Here is a 20,904-nt window from a genome sequence, read left to right as displayed (position 1 = left end):
ATTTATACAGTACAGTCCAATTGTATTAGAGCTTATTATTGAGTTGTCCACCCCTTTTTATGTGTTCTTGTTTGTTTCAATCTTCTTTCCATTTCTCTTAAATTGCTTTAAAAAAATAAAAATAAAAATAAACTCATCGAAGAGGAAAATCAAACGGTCAAGTACAAAGTCATACGATCGAATAATAGTGCTGGGCTAGTTTGACAATAATTTTTAGGATAGCTTTTGCTCTTTACAAAAAGAGAGCTCTAAAAAACTGTCCAACGAACCCAGTGCCTTTTAACGATAAACAAGCAAAAAAATCTGAAAGGAAAAAAAAGACTGAAAAGAGTTTTGATTGTCACATTTGCCATCCTTTCTCCCTAAAAATGTGAGTAAAGACTAGTTTTTGGGTGACTAACAGAAATATACCAAGCAATATAGCATCTGCTACCTCGCTCATCACTGACCAACCAATTTAAACATCATCAAATCATCATATTACAGAACCATAGATATTAGTTAAAGGTGGCTAGCTAAGAGACCACATTTAAAAACAATTCAACAAACAGCACTCCTACCTTAAACAAAGACACCACTTTAAAGAAAATGAACACAGAAGATTACCAATATATACTAAAACCTACCTAGCTCATCTGAACAGACTTGTACGAGGAAATAAAGTCTACACTACCAAATAAGGAGATGAGTCACAAGTCAAACACGTTGGTCCTACAGTTAACAGCCTTAGAGAAATCAGGTACAAAGAGGCTAATCTTTGGAGGTTTTGTTGATAAGGGACTTGTGAATGTGAGGGATGACTCCACCTCCAGCAATGGTTCCCTTGATCAGTGTGTCAAGCTCCTCATCTCCCCTAATAGCAAGCTGCAGATGCCTGGGTGTGATTCTCTTCACCTTCAAATCTTTGCTTGCATTTCCAGCCAGCTCAAGCACCTCCGCTGTCAGATACTCAAGAATTGAAGCCAAGTAAACAGCAGCAGTGGCCCCAACTCGTCCATTCGCAGATATCCTTGCTTTCAGGTGCCGATGAATTCTTCCCACAGGAAACTGCACACCCCCATGCACCAAGAACAAAATCAGAATCATAACTAACAGCAGGAAGAAAAAAAAATGAAGTCCTGATACAAATGTTGTCGCAAAATAATATGCGGCTTTTCATTCGTTCTGGAAAAATATCCTTGGCGCAGTAACTACAAATCAAAATGCAAGAACCCCATACAATATACTATTATCTGGTCCCAACCAATTTTAGACGCCTTCCATTGGAGTTAAAGAAAAGTACAAATGAGGCTAACAATTTTTTATACGATCTACAAATCTAAAATCTGACGTAAACTTAGCACAAAATTAACAGAAATACACGTCGACAAGTTTGACTCATTTAATTGAATGGGTCAAATAATGATTGATCCAAATAATTTTATATTTATACCTTGACACAATTCAAATCTGATACACAGCATAATACGTGAAAACTTTTTATACGACTCGCAAATTTAACACAAAATTAACAAGTTATTGTTGAAGAGTTTAACAAATTTAATTAAATGAATCAGATTATAGTGGCCTAACAAGACCCAAACCCAACCCATGAAGATGAATTTTCACCTCTAATACACATAGCCATACTTCCTCAAACTAAATGGCGTTCTTAAGCTAAATATATTTTAAAGCACACCATAGCACTTTCTAAAAATAAAACTAAAGCTATCTCCCTGCCAAAACGCCTTTCCCTATTGTGCATAACTGTCCCTCTTAAGAGCAAATACGTCTCCATTTGATTCAAAATTAATTGTTACTTGTTTAATATCGTGAAGAAAGTTTCCTAAAATTGCATAAAAAGAGAACACACGCCACTCGCGCATGTGTAAATAATGAACAAAGCATAAACAGCCGAACAAGTTTCTTAGATTTAGTGAGAACAACAATAACAAGCCGTCAAAATTGTTACTGAGAAGTATACCTAAAACAACAAACAACAACCAAAAAAGAGGAAGGTAAGTTGGGGTTGGGGTTACCTGGATACCGGCCCGAGATGACTTGGAGACGGGCGCCTTCTTGTTCTTGTCCTTGTCCTTATCCTTGTTAGCCGCCGTGGTCTTCGCCGCCAATAGCCCCTTCCCTCCTTTTCCCGCCATTTCTCACCTATCAATTGTTTTTCATTTTTCAAATTACAGTGTAACAAAACATCAAATGAAAAAAAAAAATCCGTTAAAATTATTTATAGCAAAACTAGATCTGGTTTGACTTGTGGGTATAACAGATCTGGTTCATTTATCCCTACTAGATAAATTCAAATAATAAAGAAGACCGTCTGTCGCCGACTTTCGAGCTTTGGAGAGAGTTTTGTCACATTGTAACCCAACTGAAGCCTGAGAAACCCATCAAGTGCAAAGCAAAAATCCTATCTAAGACAAATAATAGAATCTTCGCTCATAAAACCCACTCACACAAAATTTTCAAAATACTTATCGAAAGAAAATGAAGAGAAACCGAATCTGAAATGACCCACGAGTGCCAGGAAGCCCCCGGCCACCAAACAAACAAATCTGAGAGAGAGAGAGAGAGAGAGAGAGAGAGAGAGAGAGAGAGAGAGACCTGAGACGGAGTGCTGGAGACTGCAGAGGAAGGGACTGCAGAGAAGGAAAAATGAAAAGAGGTGGGAAAGCTTTGGGGGGCTTTTATTTGTATTTATTAAAAGGGGTACACAGGATTGGATTTTAGATTTTGATTTGAATGAGGTCAGACGAAAGGCGGTTTCTTTTGGGTGGGAAACCCCATTTTCGGATTTCAAAATTTTCCCACCCCCGACATTTTTACCCTTCTTTCCTTTCCTTTTCCTTCAAATTCAATCCCGGTCATGTGCTTTTTTTTTTTGTTTTTTTTTTTTTTTGAGTTGTGTTTGTTATATATATTAAGGTTAAATACTTTTTAATCCCACGTGGTTCATTCATATTGTATATAATATTTACTTTATGGCTAAACACGAAAACGATACTTCCGTTTAAAAATTTATGAAAGTTCATATTGCATGAAAATCGACATGTATACCTATATATAATTAAGAAAAAAAAATTTAAAAAAAAAAAAAAAACTTTTTATAGGGGTGGCTGAGGCACCCCCTTACCAACTTGGGGTGATCGAACTATCCTCACAACCTTTGGGAATAACTGAACCACCTCAAATAGCAAAATAGGGGTGGTCGAACCACCCACATTACCCTTTAGAGTGGTTAGTCCACCCCACAAGCCTCAAAAGGTAAAAAAATAAAAATAAACAAATAAAAACGTGAGTTAAGCTTTAGCCTTTGGGGGTGGCCGGACCCACCCCCAAGGCTCTTAGGGGTGGTTTCGACCATCCCATTTCCCGACCGGTTGAGCCACCCTTTTTTTTTTTTTTAGTTTTTTAGTTTTTTTTGTTATTATTATACATAGGGACACATGTCAATTTTTAAGGCATGTGATGTGGATTTCTATCAATTTTTAGACAAATGTACCATCTCCATATTTAACTATAAACGATATATTATATACGATACAAAATGAACCACATAAGGCATTGGGATAAAAAATAAAGTCATTAAACCACAAAGAAGTCAGACGTATTTAATCCTATATATTATAGCAACTAAGCAGAAACTACGCTACAGGCCAATGCTCTTCTTAATAGTTTGTGGACAATATGTTTGTTAATATATTATGGAAGTTTTTTTTTTTGTGTGTGTGTATTTAGTTTCAAGAAATATTTTGATGGACCATAAATATAAAAATTATTTTTATATTTTTAACAGTATTTTATATTTTTTGGCTGTTTATTTTGAGAACATAAAACATAAAACAAATAAATAACAATTTATCAGTTTGGTAAAGCCTTTTGCTAGAGCCTTTTGCTTTATACCAAAAGAAAAATGCTAGGCTTACACCCAAATACCTACACCCTCACGTTGCATTTCCACCTCATATTTTATTTTATTTCTTTCTTCTTCTTTTTTTTCTTTTTTTTTTTCTTCATCGAATCTACAGCCCCAAACATGAACTATCTATAGCCCTCTCTCTCTCTCTCTCTCTCTCTCTCCGTCTCCGCCACTCTATCTCTCTCCCTTCTCGTCGGCCGTCCATCTCTCCCGAGCTCCAGTCCACCGTTTCTCTATCCGTCTCATCTTACACCAAGAATCACAATTGGTACAGAAATCTATAAGTTTCAAAAACTTACAATAATTACAAGCCCTGCCAAACCCCCCACACTCTCGATATATTTATAACACCGTTCATGATCTCTCATTTTCATCAAGAAGATCTGTAGGTTGACAGATTATCACAAATTTCAATCAAATGGCAGAGATCGCCGACTGAGAATCTGAGCCTTCTTTATCCGCTTCTCAAGTATGGACCCGATGCGAAAGCCCTTACCCGACTCGGCAACTATCTTTTACCTCCCTTGCATCAACAAGCAGGTGCTCAACGTGGATGGGTCGAGTGTCCAAACTAACTCATTGGCATTCATGACCCTGCACTGAGGCATGAAGTCTCGGACGAGGGAGGGCGAGGTGGTGTTCGGGAGCAGGGAGTTGGTTCGGTCTAGCGAGGGGGTCCGGTTCGACGTGTACCTAAGAGAGGAGAGGGTCGTAAAAGGGATTTTGTACTAATTGTGATTCTTGTTTTCTTTATTTCTTTCTTCTTCTTCTTCTTCTTCTTCTTTTTCACTTGTTGCCTCCGATTAATGTGATGTGGCTCTTGCCATGTCAAAGAGTGAAACATGGGTCTAAGTGTAGCATTTCTCATACCAAAAGGGCAGAGAACACAATCGTTCGATCAAGTTTTCTAGTTTGAATCTTTCACCTACCTAACATCTTTTCCTTCAGCTCCTTCACAGTGAAGCGTCTTCTTCCACAAGAACAGTTTGCAAACCATACTTGTATGATCTCTTGAGCCGGTGCAAAACAACTCCTTCATTCATCGCCCAGTTAATGGTCTGAACGATCACAACACAAAGAGTAATGTTTTACTTCATAATTATGTCACACAACATAAAGAGTAATGTTACATTTCACACCTATGTCAAATGGTCACACCAATTGACATAATGTGTTTTAAATGGTTTATTTATTATTATTTATTATTTTTTTAAAGTGATTGACATTGTAAATCACTTAAAACAGAGTAATGCTACATAAGTGCCCATTAGTCATTAATAGAGGCTAATATAATTGTTGACGAGTATTGTCATATTAACATAGTAAAATGGAAGATTGATATTTAAAATTACTCATTAAAATACGCTACGTTAGTTGGTATGACGTGAGTGTAATAAATAGGTGCGACGAATATCATTACTCCAACACAAATGTCTTGTTCAAAAACTCCCTCTACAAGCATCATTTGTCCTAAGTCACATAGAGAGATCGAGCAAAACAACCCTGCCTAGCCACCGCTATCGCTGAAGCTCTTTTGACCACCAACATTTAAACATTTGTAAGAGCATTTTTAGTAGACTCAATAAAATAGCAATGGCTATTTTGATGAGCTCATTTGCTTAAATTGTCCAAAATAAGTCCCGAGCAGTCTCGCCAATTTGGCGAGTGAACAATACTCGCCTAATAGTGGATAGCTAAAATGGTAAGGCTGCTGAATGCGCTTTAAAAAAGTGGATGGCTAAAACAAAGAAAAGTTGTTTGTAGATATTTTAACTAGTAAAATTTGGTAAGACTACTAAGAACACACTAAGAAAGTTCGTTGAAGAGTTAGTAGCATGCATGGCCAATTTAGGTGATGGATAGAAGCAAACATTTGGAAACGATAAAATGTCCGATAACTTAAAGTAATGGGTATAGTCCACATACTCTATTCAAACTACCACATAATTCATAGTGTCTCACCCAAAATTTCAATTTGGACTATATCCTCCAAACTATAAAAAATAAAAAATAAATAAAAAAATAAAAATTGTCAATATTCCAACAATGACAAAAATATCCTTAATAAAATAAAATAAAAAATACTAAAAAAAAAAACATAAAAAACAAGGGTGGCCACATTTTTAAATTTAAAAGTCTCATTTTTTTTTTAGAAAAAATTATTTCTTTCTAAAAGAAATTAAAAAATTGTCATTTAAAAAAAAAAATTAATAATTTACATTTTTTATTTTTTTTATATATATATATTAATTTATAGAATTATAGGGGTATTTTTCTTTTATTGGAAAAAAAATGTAGGGTGATTTTTGTATTTTTTATAGGCTTGGGAGACATTAACAATTTTTTGGTAATTTGGAGAAGGGACATTGTATCAATTGAAAGTTTGGGGAGACATTGTTAATTAAGTGTAATTTGAGGGGTATGTAGATTTTTTTCTAAAATAATTATGAAGATGCCACATCAATAGTAGAAAAAGAGAAAAAAAAAAAAAGAAAAAAAAAAAAAAGAAAGAAAAAAAAAAGGGAGTTGTAAGTTTCATTCACAAATGAGCTACTCTTGAATAACTTGTATAAGATTTAAGGTCGTTAATGAGAGTTCTTAAGATTTAAATCCGTTTGAACTTATTTGTGAGGTTTTTCTTTTATTTATTTATTTTTATCATTTATGCTCCGTTTGTTTCGACATAAAATGGTTTCCGTCGTAAAATATTTTCGACGAAATCATTTTCAAAAAAAATAATTTTCTCGAAAATAATTTTCGGCGTTTGGTTCGCACAAAAAAATTACGAAATGAGAAAATGCAACTGTCGCCGGAATCCGGCAACGTCCGGTCGCCGTTGCCAGATTCCAGCGAGCACGTTCGGCCGGATCCGGCCAGACTCCTCTGGATCCAGTCAAATCCGACCGGATCCCAACCATTTTGGCAAAATCCGACCTAATCTGTGGCCGGATCCATCCAGATTCGGCCAGACCAGTGGCCGGATCGATCTAGATCCAGCCGGATCAGTGACCGGATCTATCCAAATCCGGCTGAATCCCGGCCATTTTGGTCAGATCCGGCCGGATCAATGGCAGAATCCGGTCAGATTCAGCCGGATTCCAGCCATTTTAGCCAGATTCGGCCGGCTTCTGACCATGGCCGGATTCTTGCCAGATTGGTCCGTCGGCATCCGACGACGGTGGCCGGATGTCGTCGGATTTCGGCGCCGGCAATATTCCAGTGGCCGAATGTTGGCGGATTCCGGTGCTGCCTGTATTCCGACGACTGACCGTTGCCGGATTCCGGCAATTAAATATCAAACGTGTGTGCAAGGACGAAGAGTTTAATTTCCAAAAATTAAATAAGGTTTTACGATCAAACAGAAAATGATTTTCGTTGACCATTATTTTCGTTCATACCAAACACAGTAAAATGCCGAAATCATTTTTCAGAAATCATTTTACGCCGAAATAAACGGAGCATTAGTTACCAAGTTTCTTCCTCGATCTCATTACACTTGTCTGAATTCATCTTTGAATTGAAAACAAGCTCGTGCACACGCACACCTCAGAAGTTGAAATGGGATAGGTTAGTTGCACAATATAAAGATTCATAATATTTACATAACAATGTGTCTTATTATGCAAATACTGTACAAAAATAATTTTCCCGTTGAAATATATGTTCCTCAAAAGTTGTAAAGTTGTTAGAATCTTTTGTTTTATGTTTTTAAAATAAAAATATTAACTAACAACCCAAAGAATAAAATATTGTTCCAAACACAAACAATTTTTATATTTAGAACAAATCAAATTATTAAAAAAAAAATTAAGAAACACCCCAAATTCATTAACAAATGTATTCGCATTATGTATTTGAAAAATAATATTTGCATAATATTGTTGTTCACAACATTTATATTTATACAATCACTTATATTAGTAGGATCTATGCATGTGAATTGCACAGTATTATTGTATATAACATTTACACAACTACTCACATTGGTGGGGGCACAAGGAGAATACTTCAAAGATTCATTGGTTGGGTTGGGATAAAATGGGGTTCTCTAAAAGCCAAGGAGGCTTTGGATTTAGAGATTTGACAGTTTTCAATCAAGCTCTCCTAACTAAACAAGTTTTGAGGCTTTTACAGAATCCAACTTCCCTTACAGCTCGGATCTATCAAGCCAAATACTACCATCAGGGTGTTATTGGGGAAGCCAGTTTGGGGAGAAATCCCTCCTATGCATGGAGAAGTATTTTGGGTGCTCGGTTTATGATTTTAAATGGTTTGATCTGGCGAGTGGGGAATGGGAGAAATATCAAAATATGGGGTGACAGGTGGTTACCTAACCCCTCCACCTTTGCTGTCCAGACCCCTTGTAGAATTCTCTCTGTGAATGCAACAGTATCCAATCTCATTGATCCAGATACAATAAGTTGGAATACATCTTTGATTTCTGATATCTTTATGGAGGAGGAAGCTCATCTCATTTGACTCATCTGCAATATTCCTTTGAGTCCTCTATAGCCACCGGATAAGATGATATGGAGGTGTACGAAGAATGGCCATTTTTCTGTGCGGAGTGCCTATTATATGGAGAAGGATATTCAAGCTAGCAAAAGAAGTGGGTGTTCAAAATCAACACAGGGGCTGAAATATGGAAGGTTATTTGGGGCCTTAATGTTCCCAATGCTACAAAAATGTTTATTTGGAAAGCCTGCAACAATTTACTTTATACTAAGGAAAATCTCTTCTATAAGCAAGTTGTGGGAGACCAAATATGCCTTATTTGCATTATTGAGATTGAGTCAGTTTTGCACATTTTATGGGAGTGCCCGGCTGCGGTGGATGTGTGGAGCTCGGGACCCAGAAGTTTGCAACAATGTAGTGGTGGAGCTGCCAGTTTGAGTAGCATTCTATAATCTTTGATGAGGAGATGCTCTTCTGTAGATATTGAGCTTTGGGCAGTTATGGCCAGGAAATTATGGCTGAGAAGAAATTCTTTAGTGTTTGGTGGGGTTTTTATCTCGCCAAATCAACTAATGAGGGAAGTAGTTATTTCCATTGAGAATTTTAAAAGAGCTAATGTACCAACTGAAAAGGAGAATGATTTTCAGGCTATACCTGTTCCCCCAGTCCAATGGAAGGCCCCTTCTCTAGGTCTTTATAAAATCAACGAAGATGCTACAATTGACATGAAGAACAGAAGGATGAGAGTTGGGATTATTGCTCATGATTATCAGGGACTAGTAGTGGCAGCACGCAGTCTTATATTACATGGTCATACAGATTCTATTGTTGCTGAGGCATGGGCTGCTCTTCATGCTATTGTCTTGGCGAAAGAATCAGGTTTGCTTGATATCATTTTGGAAGGAGATGCTTTGGAGGTAGTAAATGAGATTAATTTGGCCATTCCTTCTTTGAGCAAAATTGGACACTTCACTGATGATATTAGATTAATACGGCACTCTCTTAGATTTTTTCGTGTAATTCATGTAAAAAGAGAGGCAATTTCTGCTGCCTATGTATTAACTAAGGCAACTGTGTTTTTTGTCAGGGACTCAATATGGTTGGAGGAAACTCCACCTCCAGTCTCTGATATTGTTCTTAGGGAGTATTTGGACCCCTAACTTTTGACCTTTGGGTATCGTATTTATAAGATTGGAAATTTGTTAAAAAAAAAAGAAAAAAAAAAAAAGAAAAAGAAAAAGAAAAAGAAAAAAACAAACTACTCACATTGGTAAAAGCCATACATATGAATCTCACTAATATAAATAGATGTGTAATTATTGTGGACCGCTAACTCCCCCGTGTCCTTTTGGTTGTTAATTTGTGCATAGAGAACTTGGACAACAAGGCATTAATCTCACCGTCTCGGATCATTCCATTGAACAGGGGCGTTATCGTTATTACGTAGAAGACAGAAGGTCAGTTCAGTCCTATTGCTTTCGTCTCATCGTCCTCCTTTAGCAACCGGTCAAACCCTAACCCGAAACTACCCCCTAAGTCCATCAGTAATCCTTACCTCACTCAGCCTTCCTTTCCGTCCAAACCGAAACAAGAAACCTCGCCGGAACCCTAACCAATATTCCGTACTCCGCAGACCCCGTCGGTAGAAAATGCCGACGGCAAATTCAACTTTTCCGGCGACCAAGTCATCACTTATCTCATCCCGTACCTTACCGAAAACACCCCACTCCAGACCCTACATTCACGTGCCCATACGAAGACCAGTAATCTCGGCCGTCCAGTCCAAAGTCTTACTCCACGAGTGTCGGAGATCCTCAACAGTTATCCCGCCGCAGAAGCCGGTGGATCCGCCTTTTGCGGCGGAGATCGAGGTGGATAAGGTAACGGAGTAGGAGCTGAAGGAGAACGGGTTTCGGAGCACACGGAGGACGAAGGTGGTGTGCACAATCGTCAATCGGGCCCTGCACGTGCGAGTTCTACCGGCTGGAGGCGTTGGCGGCGGGAGGGATGAACGTCGCACGCATCAACATGTGCCACAGCACCCGCGGGTGGCACCGCGCTGTGATCGAGCGCGTGAGGCGGTTGAAAGAGGAGAAGGGATTCGCGGTGGCTATCATGATGGACACCCAAGGGAGCGAGATTCACATGGGCGATCTTGGCGGCGCCGCGTCGGCCAAGGTGGAGGTAATGAGAAGCTTTAGTTTGGTTGCGGAGAAAGCGCGGGAAATTTTGTATGCGATTTATTATTTGGGTGATGAATATAGTATAATTTGACTACGTGGACGAATCCAAGCGAGCTTAAGTTGTCTTCTCATATACTCCAGGACGGTGAAATATGGAGCTTTAGCGTGAGGGATTTCAATTCGCCTTGTCCAGAACGCACTATTAGCGTGAATTACGATGGTTTTGCTGAAAGTAATTATCTTTCTCTCTATTGCGTTGATAAGCAAATATGTATCTGATTTTAGAAATGGCATTGACAGACGTGCGCGCGGGGGATGAAGTTGTTGTGGATGGGGGAATGGTGAGGTTTGTGGTGACGGAGAAGATTGGTCCAGATGTCATGTGCCGTTGGATTGATCCCGGATTGTTGTTACCACGCGCTAATCTTACTTTATGGAGGGATGGGAGTCTGGTCCAAGAGCGTAATGCTATGCTTCCCACTATGTCTTCTAAGGTCGGTGTTAACTTCCGCTTAGAAGATGCAAATACATTTTTATATCTTGTTTTCAGTATTTTTTTTTCCCCCCCTCTTCTTTTTCTTTCAGGATTGGCTGGACATTGATTTTGGGATTGCAGAGGGTGTTGATTTTATTGCGGTATCTTTTGTCAAGTCTGCTGAAGTAATCAACCATCTAAAGAGCTACATTGCTGCACGATCTCATAACAAGTAAGCATGTTAAACTTACTAATATTTAGTTATACATTATATGTCATCATAGTTCCCCCCCCCACTTTGGATAGTTTAGGCTAATAATTCAACCGTTTGCTCCAATTCTTTTTTAAATGTTTTTATTTTTATTTTTTTAAAAATATTTATTTATTTTTTATTGATGGAAACAAGCCTTGTGTTCCTATTTAGAAGGGCTGTCAGCCGTGACTACTATGCAGAATCTACAAATGAGAACACTGCTTCTATGTGCACATTTGTGAACTTTACATAATAAAGAGACGATTTCCTTTCAAGTTTTTTGGTGTGTGCTGAAGAAAGAAACTAAACACTGAATAAACTACTGATTATAACAAGATTACCATGAAGACACGCTGATGTGCCCTTCTCCTCTCAGCCATGAAAAGACAGGGTGGACACACGATAGGTATTTAGATAGTTATTGGTGTATAGTTTCGGTTTGGTACTAATGTCAGAATGCTGTCTAGCATGTCAATGAGTGATAGAATGAAGTGTCTTGCACATTGTAGATTTACAATTATCCACTCGACTTAGTTGAGTCCCAAAATTCCTCTGCATTAGGTCTAAATAGCACCACATCTGTTTTTGTATAAGATGTCATGATACTGGTTCTGAATGCGTTAATACTGTACATACTTCATGAGTATTCAAAGTATATTTTGGTTTCTTACTGCAGCAACATAGATGTTATTCCTTGTATTGCACCCCTCGTTTTACTTATCAAAAAAACATAGATGTTATTGCAAAGATAGAGAGCATTGACTCATTGAAGAACTTGGAAGAGCTTACACAGGCATCTGATGGAGCTATGGTAGCAAGAGGAGATCTGGGTGCACAAATACCACTGGAACAAGTCTCATCAATTCAGAAGAAGATAGTTCAGCTATGCAGGCAGCTAAATAAACCGGCTATTGTTGCTTCGCAACTACTTGAATCCATGATTGAATATCCTATACCAACTAGAGCTGAAGTTGCTGATGTTTCTGAAGCAGTTGCACAGAGAGCAGATGCTTTAATGCTTTCTGGTGAGTCAGCCATGGGTAAGTACCCTGACAAAGCATTAGCTGTGCTTAGAAGTGTCAGTTTGAGAATTGAGAGGCGGTGGACGGAGGAGAAGCATCATGACACAATTGAACTTCCAGTTATTGCTTCTTCATTTTCTGTAGATGTATCAGAGGAGATACGTATTGCAGCTGCCAAGATGGGTAAGCATATTTGTACTTTCAACTCTGATACTGAACGCAATAAAAATTGGAAACCTACTAATTATAATATATGGGTGAACAAGCCAAGCTTGTTCTGAATGCATCAATATTTGGAACTTGGAGTTGTAACTTTGTGCAATAAGAGGGCTGCACCATTGTTATTTTTCCTGGCATAGAAGATATGATTCATTGTATTCAGTGACAATATGATTCAACGTTTTATTCAGTGAACATTATGATTTTGTATCACACATCAAACATGTGCTTTGATACTGTTTCAGAGTTGGCTTTAAGGGCATGGCAATGCTTAAAAATGTTATTTGGACTTCTTTGTAGATTTATGACAAATGATTTGAAGTACAAATGTGTGAGATATGATTTCATGATTACCTGAGTTATAATTTGAGGCTTCTAATTGTTACAGTGGATGAGCAGAAACTACAATAACCTTGTCTTTGAATTTAGCCAAACCACTTCTGCAGCTTGTGAATACTGCCAATCTTATACTGTCTATGTGCAATCGTCTTGTCTAAATAGTATCTTGATCATCCGTGGTAATTTTGATGCAATATTCATATTTGATTGATGATGATTTCCTCTTGTTGTCACTTATGTGGTGGTAATCAATTAAACAAATCAGTGGAATTCTCAAAATTTATTCATAGAAATCACATTCGGAAAGGGTGGACAATTAGCTACGACAATAGGGAACAATATCAATATAATTCTAATAGATAGTTAATGGATGTGTTCCTGCTTCTTTTCCTAGTGATTAATCGTGCTAAGGGATTTGCTTTTCTAAGATGTTTGTGACAGTTGTTACATGACGTTCCCTTCTTTTTTGATGTTAACATGGTTGGTTATTGAACTTTTCAGCCAACAATCTGGAAGCAGATGCAGTGTTTGTTTATACAAAAACAGGGCATACGGCATCTCTTCTGTCCGGTACGCGACCTGACTGCCCAATCTTTGCATTTACACCTACAGCATCTGTAAGGAGGCGCCTAAACCTGCGGTGGGGCTTGATAACTTTTTGCCTTTCTTTCACTGATGATATGGAGAGCAATCTGAACAGAAGTTTGTTTTTGCTGAGAGCTAGAGGGATGATCAAGTCTGGTGACCTTATCATTGTTGTCTCCGATATGTTGCAATCCATTCAAGTGATTAATGTCCCCTGAGGAGGACTTTGCCTTGGGTGAGACATATTCTTGGGTGAGACAGATTTATTAGGTGATCATCTTATTAAGTTACAAGTAAATGTTGACTCATTCATCAACATGCTGAGGAAATTCTCACCAAAGTCACAAAGGTTTGTTACTGCAAACCATTTCACTGCTGTCCCCATAGGAGCGAGAGAGGTGTAGTTGTTTGATTCTTTGTTTCCTTTTCTTATTGCAGTTTCGTCACCTTATTATTTGTCAATCAGAAAGTCTTTAGGTCATTAGCAGATTTAGCTTGAATATTATCATTAATTGTAGGATGATAGCACATTGAGAGTACTACAAAGGGCTCATTCATGTAAGCCCCAGATTGACTGAACATTCCTTGACAGTCATATGGGCAGAAGGTATGGCTCATCTCTATTGCTTACTCTTAAATATATTTTTCATTTTTAATTTTTGGCTGATCTGGTGAGAATGAACGCATGAACTTATGTGAATCATGTTGAAATGTATATAGGTTACATATATGACGTAATTTATTTAGCATTTATTAGTAGAAAGCCAGCATAAAGCAATCAAAATGTTATCGGATGTCCCGAAGGACGCAATCAAAATGTTATAACATAAAAAAAATATTAGGATGGATTTTATTTTTTTTCGACAAAAGTACATACACCGCCCTCAAATTACCACCTAAGTTGCAATGTTTTCTCCAAACTAAAGATTGCATCAATGTCATCTCCAAACTATCAAAAATTTGCAATGCACCCGTTGCCCTGTAAAAAGACAAATATGACCCTAATTTTTTTTTTTCTATAAAACAAAAATACCCTTATATATGAAAAAAAAAACAAAGGAAAGGAAAACTAAACAATTTTTTTTTTTTAATAAAAAAAAAGGGGTTGTCGAAGGTGGCCAAGGCACCCCCTTTGACCAAATGGGGGTGGTTCTCCATTTCGGCCATATCTAAGGGTGGCCGAACCACCCCTATCGTCATTGGGGGTGGTTCAGCCACTCCTATCAATTTTTTAGTTTTTGGTTTGAAGAATTTTTTTTTTGGTTTTTAGTTTTTTCTTTTAATTTTTAGTTTTAAGATCTTTCTAATACATATATGAGGGTGGCCAAACCACCCCTATAGCCATTGGGGGTGGTTCGGCCACTCCCATCAATTTATAGTTTTTAGTTTGAAGAATTTTTTTAGTTTTTAGTTTTTTCTTTTAATCTTTAGTTTTAAGATCTTTTTAATATATATATATATATTGTCATTAGGGGGGTACATTGCAAATTTTTGATAGCTTGTGGAGACATTGTTGCAATCTCTAGTTTGGAATGGACATCAGAAATTGGGTAATAGACTAATAGTTTAAGGGGGTTATGTGTTTTTTTTTTTCAATAAAGGAAAGGGAACAATTACAAAGGGGCGGTCTTTCCACTTCTTATTCTAATAGAGAAAAGGATGGAGGAGTGCGCAGGAATGTTTTCAAACACAATGTGAGAAGTGGTTCATTTATCAACTTAGTGTGCACGGTAATTTGCACATCTAGAAATATTCAAGGCAATTCAATTTTGAAGAAGAGATAATTGTTGTTTGGCGTCCAAAATGAGAGGAGTTGTAGCCCAGTTCGAGAAGAGGTGGGGCTTGTTGATGGCAAGGACAGTCACAAGAAGGAGTCTCCTTCAAGGATTAGGGTTGAACAACCCAGTGAGGAGGTTAGATTAGCAACCAGCAAGGGTGCTTGAGCTTCACCAGTATTTTGCTTCTATGTGAGAGCAGGCAGCAATGACATTTCTATAGTCGTCACTTGTAACAGTTCGGCAACAGCAAAGAGGGGCCGGATAGCCAAATTAAAATTGGCCTTTTGGGAAAAGGGGGACCAATCCTCAGTTGCTGGAGAGCCTATCTTTCCAAGCAAAAAGATGTGCGTTAAGAGAGGAGTTAATGAGCTTCAAGGTTATTTGGGGCACTTCATCATTGATTAGCTTGTTCCTTGCTAGCCAAATGTGATCCATAGTTACCAAAGCAGATAATTGAAATTCATGCACAGCCTTGAGACTTATGCCTAGATGCAGTTGGGGGCGGATTAAAGCCTTGGACCATTCTTCAATAGAAAGAGAGCTGAAGATAGAGGTGTTTAAAGGCCACTGGGTATTGCGCCAGATTGATCTAGCAACAGGGCATTCTAAAAATGCATGCAGGAGGTAACCCAAATGGGTTGGCTTAAGTGGTAAGGGTCTTGATCTTGGTGACATTTTTATTAGGTCTAAGGTTTGAATTTCCTTGGATGCAAACTATTCTTTGGATCCGCTCACCGGTAAAGTTGGAGTATTACTTAATCTGTATAGAAGGAGTGCTTTGCATGAGTTCGATGTTTACTCGACAGTGGTGGCTCTGGTGGGTATACAAAGTGGCCTTTCTATTGGAGGGGTTCACCGTCATTAAAAAAAAGAAGAAAAAAAAAAAGAAAAGATGTTTGCTGGGTATGTTCAGGGGGTCGAGACAAATGGGGCAGGAGAGAGATTAATGCTTCGTTTGGTTCGCCGAATAGATCACTAGAATGGAATGACTATTCATAGGAATAGTCATCATTACTTTGTTTGGTAGGGATCTATTCATTGGAATAATTATTCTCTTATGAAGAGGAATACGTGTATTCCTCAAAAAAAAAAAAAGAGGAATAACTATTCTTAAAGGAAGATGCTACATTTTCCAGAAAAAACCACTCATTATTTTTAATTTTCTTCTAATTTAAGAAAAAATAAAAAAACCCAACCTTTACAGTACCTCAAAAACATCAATCTAATTTTCAATTTCCTTAAAATATGCATTTCGTTCCCTTCCCTTTTCCCTCAATTTTCCTGCTAATCAAACAGAGCTCAATTCAAAACACAAATTCATAAAAAAAATATTAGAGATGCAACTAATGCCAAATAATTTGAGCTATTCTCAACTAAAATAGAAACCGCATGAGACTTAGAATGTCTCATGTCCTAAGGACCTTTTCCTTCCCTTTGTTACAATTTTCTAGGAACCAAACTGAATCCAACCAGAAACAGTGACAAACATCAAAAAAACAAACCTTAGAATATCAAACAAATTCTTACGTCTCGCTTAGTTCATGGAATAAGTCATTGGAATGGAATGACTATTCTATTAGAAAATCTATTCATTTATTTGGTAGAGACCTATTTCTTGGAATAGCTATTTCATGAGAATAACTATTCCCTTACGAAAATGAATAGCTATTATCGAGAGAATAAACAACATTTTCTAAAAAAAAAAAAAAAAAAATTATAATTTTCTTTAATTTTTCCAAACTAAACTTAAAAAAAATCAAAAAATTAAAAATCAATTAAAAAATTAAAAAATAGAAAAAAAAAAAAAAAAAAAACAAAGAATTTAGATTAGATTTGTGGGCGGCCGCTCACCCACAAATCTAAGGTCCAACATTTTTTTTTTTTTTTTTTTTTTTAGATTTGAGTTTTTTTGAAAAATAAAAAATTATGTATGTTTTTTAGTAATTTTAGGTCAATTCCAATTGTGGTATATGTGTTGTCATCAAACTAAGAAATTTGAATAATTATTCAATTCCACTATTCCTCATTCACAATAATAACTATTTATTTTCCTAATGAAATATTTATTCCGCGAACCAAACGAGAGCTTAATGTTTTATAAAAACCATATAATACTCAAAATATGAAATTCGATTCTGCACAACTCAATTGCCAATATTCTCATTAATGAAACACACAGAACTCAACTAATGGCACTCACATGGGGGGGGGGGTATAATTTTTTTTGAGTTTTTTTTTTAAAAAAAATAAAATAAAATTAATGTAGGGTTTGTTTTTAAGTATTTTTTATTGGATTCCAATTAAAGTATATGAGTTGTTACCAAATTAAAGAGTATGAATAACCATTCTCCCTTAAAAAAAAAAAAAAAAACCATTCTATTCCACTCTCTTTTTAATTTGCAGTAATAACTGTTCTATTTTTCAATAGAATACTTATTTTCGTAAACCAAACGAGACTTAAAAATACTCATCTTCCTTGTGCATATATATATATATATATATATATATATATATATATATATATATATATATATATATATAATTATATGATTTATGACTGAAGGAGGAAGATTCTTCGAATTTTGTGAGTGGAAACGCGTCAAGCCTTCTTGTATTGTCATGAGTAAATAAAATAGAAAAAGAAAGTGGGAAGTTGTTTCCTGGAAGAGTAGAGGCGTGTTCAATAAAATTCAAAATGATGCAAAGCCATAGCCTATAGCCTATAGCCTATAGCCTGTAGCCTATAGCCTATAGAGGAAAAATGGGATCGTGTTTGAAATGTTTGAGAGAGAGAGAGAGAGAGAGAGAGAGAGAGAGTACCACAAGATCCGTGATACCTAGTGGGAGAGAAAAGGTAATCAATGGGCAGCCCATGGAAAACATAATGTGTTTTCTTTTTTCTTTTTGCCCAAAAGAAAGGAATGCGCTTCCTTCTGATTGTTGATGCTTTTTAGAGTTTTTTTTTTATTTTTTTTTATTTTTTTTTTATTTTTTTATTTTTAAAGAAAATGATATGATATGATATAAATGTGAAAGAAATTTTAAATGTTTTGTATTATGTCTTGTTTGTTAATGTTTTTGTTTTGAAAAGAAACAACAAAAAGAAAAAAGAAAAAGTGGTATCAAACAATTAGTTTCTTTTTGTAGCCTATAAATATAGTTAAAACCTTTATTTTTTTTAAGAAATGATAGAGGTACCAAATATTTTACCAATAGATTGTTATCAAGATGATGTGGAGCTTATTCATTGAAACCTGTAGCATTTCTTTTTATTAATTATTTTGATCATCTTCAATAAAAAAGCTCTACATCATTTTGGTACTAATCTCTTGATAAAAGGTTTGATACCTGATATATATATATATATATATATTTGTCCTACCGTTTATAAAGCTAATTTTGTGAAAATTCAGAAAAGAGATAAGTGGTACAACTTACTCGTACCAAACACAAATTAATAATAATAAAAATAAAGGGGAGAGGGAATATAATGATGACATCTAAAGTAAATGAATTTTAAACGAAGTCGGTACAAAATATGGAGACAGCTTTGTTAAATCAATAGTTACAAACGCGTGAAGCTTTCTTGCATTGTCATTGAAGTGCTCAAAGAAAGTAGAGAAAGAAGAGGAAAAGAAAGTGAAAAGGTGTCTCGCATTGAAGTGCTCAAAGAAGGTAAAGCAAAGCTAGTGGAAAATTTTAGGGGATTGTGTTTTAGAAGTGTCATACTCACATTGATGTTTTATTACATGGGTCATACGTGGGTCCTGAATGTTTTCGAGAGAGAGAGATTCTTCAAACTGCAAAAAAAAAAAAAAAAAAAATCAACTGGCCTAACCTATGGGGAGAACAAATCAGCTTTTATTCCTTTTTACGAAGTCAAAAAAGCCTGTAACTTTTGTGGGTCGTTGGTAAAGCCTTTTATTTAGCTTTGTTTTCTTTTGTTCTTTAAGACCCAAATGCATTTTTCTTTTTTTTTTTTTTTTTTTTTTTCTTTTTATAAATTCAATAGTATGCATTTAAGCTCTCGATTCTTAATTGAGAAGAGAAATACCTTCTTAATCATAGCGACTAATAAATAAAGCCTTTTTAGACTCGGGTAGATTGTTAGTGCATTGATGAAAGCTTACTGTATATTAAAATTTCATGACCAATTTTCTTTAATTCTATTATCCTACTGTGATTGTCGCCATGGTTTTTTTTATTCTTTTTCATTTTTATATACTTTTTGTTGAAAGATTATACATCAAGAACCCTTTTCTCTCTCTATATATAGTTTGGCATATTTACGACTTTTGAATTATTCTTTTGGCCCGAGAGATGACTTTGATATACAATGCATAAATACTTGTACAACATACAATAAAACATACTAAGTTCCATTATTTTAGACAAAGGATTTTTTTTTTTTTTTTTTTAAAAAAAAAAAAAAAAACTTAATTGTAGTGATAGCAGGCAGGACCCACAAAATCATTCTTTTATCTACCTCAACTGTTTTGATTTGACATACATTTTATGCTTTTTCATATATGTGGTGGAGAGAGAGAGTTGCATGAATGAGGGAAAAGATGGGTGCATAAAATCTTTTATGTTCATGGGCCTACGCATCTCCAATCATACAAAGACCGACTGAAAAAAGTGAGTCGGGTTAATGGGTCTTCTGTGAAAACGGCATTGTTTCTGTGATGTTGGCATTATGGCGCGTGTATGGGCCCCAGTTATAGTACAGTTCGTTCTTGTTCTTTTCCTTGGAGCCCACAAAAAAAAGGAACCAGGCCCAACGCTGTGTCCTGAGGGCCCATGTAATGAAAGATATCAACTATACCCAAAGTTTATATTATTTAGTATCAGAGAGTCAACCACCACATCAAATATGAGATTGAATGTGTTGTGGCTTTTGTGGTCGAGTCACGGAGGGAGCGACCTATATGTTGGATTAAAATGTATTGGTATTATGTATATGCATAGTGTTAAGTTATTGAATACTGATAGATGAGTGGAACCACCAAAAGAGAAATGACTACTAGTGTCGATAGGGTAAGCTGTTGTGGACGCCGGTTGCATAGCATAGTGGTATGTTCCGATCATAAATGTCTCAAATGGCTCAAATATAATCTTAATTATTTGCAAGTCAATTTTCAATGGTAAGGTCTACCCACGATTTGCATCATAGCTTTATTCTAGTTTATTAAATTGAAATTTACTTTTAAATAACGCGATTATAACGTGTATAAAAATAAATGTCAATTTAATAGATCAAATTAGAAGAATTTATTCTATAACTCAATTTAGATGAAAACTTTATTCCCTGTACAATTGTTAAAGTAAGCCATATTCTGATATTTTTTTTCTTTATTGGAGTGTCCTTTTCTTGTTAGGCATCTTTACCACCATATTTCTATGCATATTAACACTCTCTTTGGTCATCGTATTTTACTTTATTACAATTGAATTTAATTTTCCCATTCATAGGAATGATGAGACAAAGGAAACTTCTAGAATGACTTAAAGGGTTATGACCAAACCGTCCCTAAACCTTGTAAAGAATTACAAATCCAAATTGTGAAGTCATGAATTAGATGTAGAGTTGTAACCGTGCCATTGAGATTGATCAACGTCTGGTGACCAAACCCTATCCAATCACAATAATTACTCATTAGAAAACTTTTTTTCTTTTTCTTT

The 20,904-nt window shown here is 36.1% G+C and overlaps 2 protein-coding genes and 1 pseudogene across 2 annotated transcripts; 2 read left to right on the top strand and 1 right to left on the bottom strand.

Annotated features, from left to right (window-relative positions):
- Nucleotides 1-445: 445 nt before the first annotated feature.
- On the bottom strand, nucleotides 446-2,740 carry LOC133857289 (histone H2A variant 1). The gene is made up of 3 exons (XM_062292497.1): nucleotides 2,599-2,740; nucleotides 2,019-2,145; nucleotides 446-1,047 (listed from the first exon to the last, which is right to left on the bottom strand). The coding sequence occupies exons 2-3, from the start codon at nucleotides 2,136-2,138 to the stop codon at nucleotides 751-753; spliced, it is 417 nt and encodes a 138-aa protein (XP_062148481.1). The 5' UTR covers nucleotides 2,139-2,145; nucleotides 2,599-2,740; the 3' UTR covers nucleotides 446-750.
- Nucleotides 2,741-8,868: 6,128 nt separating this feature from the next.
- LOC133856866 (uncharacterized) lies at nucleotides 8,869-9,528 on the top strand. The gene has a single exon (XM_062291904.1). The coding sequence runs from the start codon at nucleotides 8,869-8,871 to the stop codon at nucleotides 9,526-9,528; it is 660 nt and encodes a 219-aa protein (XP_062147888.1).
- Nucleotides 9,529-9,768: 240 nt separating this feature from the next.
- On the top strand, nucleotides 9,769-14,100 carry LOC133857928 (pyruvate kinase isozyme A, chloroplastic-like; annotated as a pseudogene).
- Nucleotides 14,101-20,904: the final 6,804 nt, after the last annotated feature.

This window comes from Alnus glutinosa, chromosome 14 (genome assembly GCF_958979055.1).
Source record: "Alnus glutinosa chromosome 14, dhAlnGlut1.1, whole genome shotgun sequence".
Taxonomy (NCBI): Eukaryota; Viridiplantae; Streptophyta; class Magnoliopsida; order Fagales; family Betulaceae; genus Alnus; species Alnus glutinosa.
The sequence above is the reverse complement of the archived record's forward strand: the minus strand, read 5'-3'. Positions and strand labels throughout refer to the sequence as shown.

Coding starts and splice junctions, on each gene's coding strand:
- LOC133857289 (XM_062292497.1), bottom strand. CDS start 2,138: ATGGCGGGAAAAGGAGGGAAGGGGCTATTGGCGGCGAAGACCACGGCG. Junction 1,048..2,018: donor CATCTCGGGCCGGTATCCAG/GTAACCCCAACC, acceptor GGGGGTGTGCAG/TTTCCTGTGGGAAGAATTCA.
- LOC133856866 (XM_062291904.1), top strand. CDS start 8,869: ATGGCCAGGAAATTATGGCTGAGAAGAAATTCTTTAGTGTTTGGTGGG.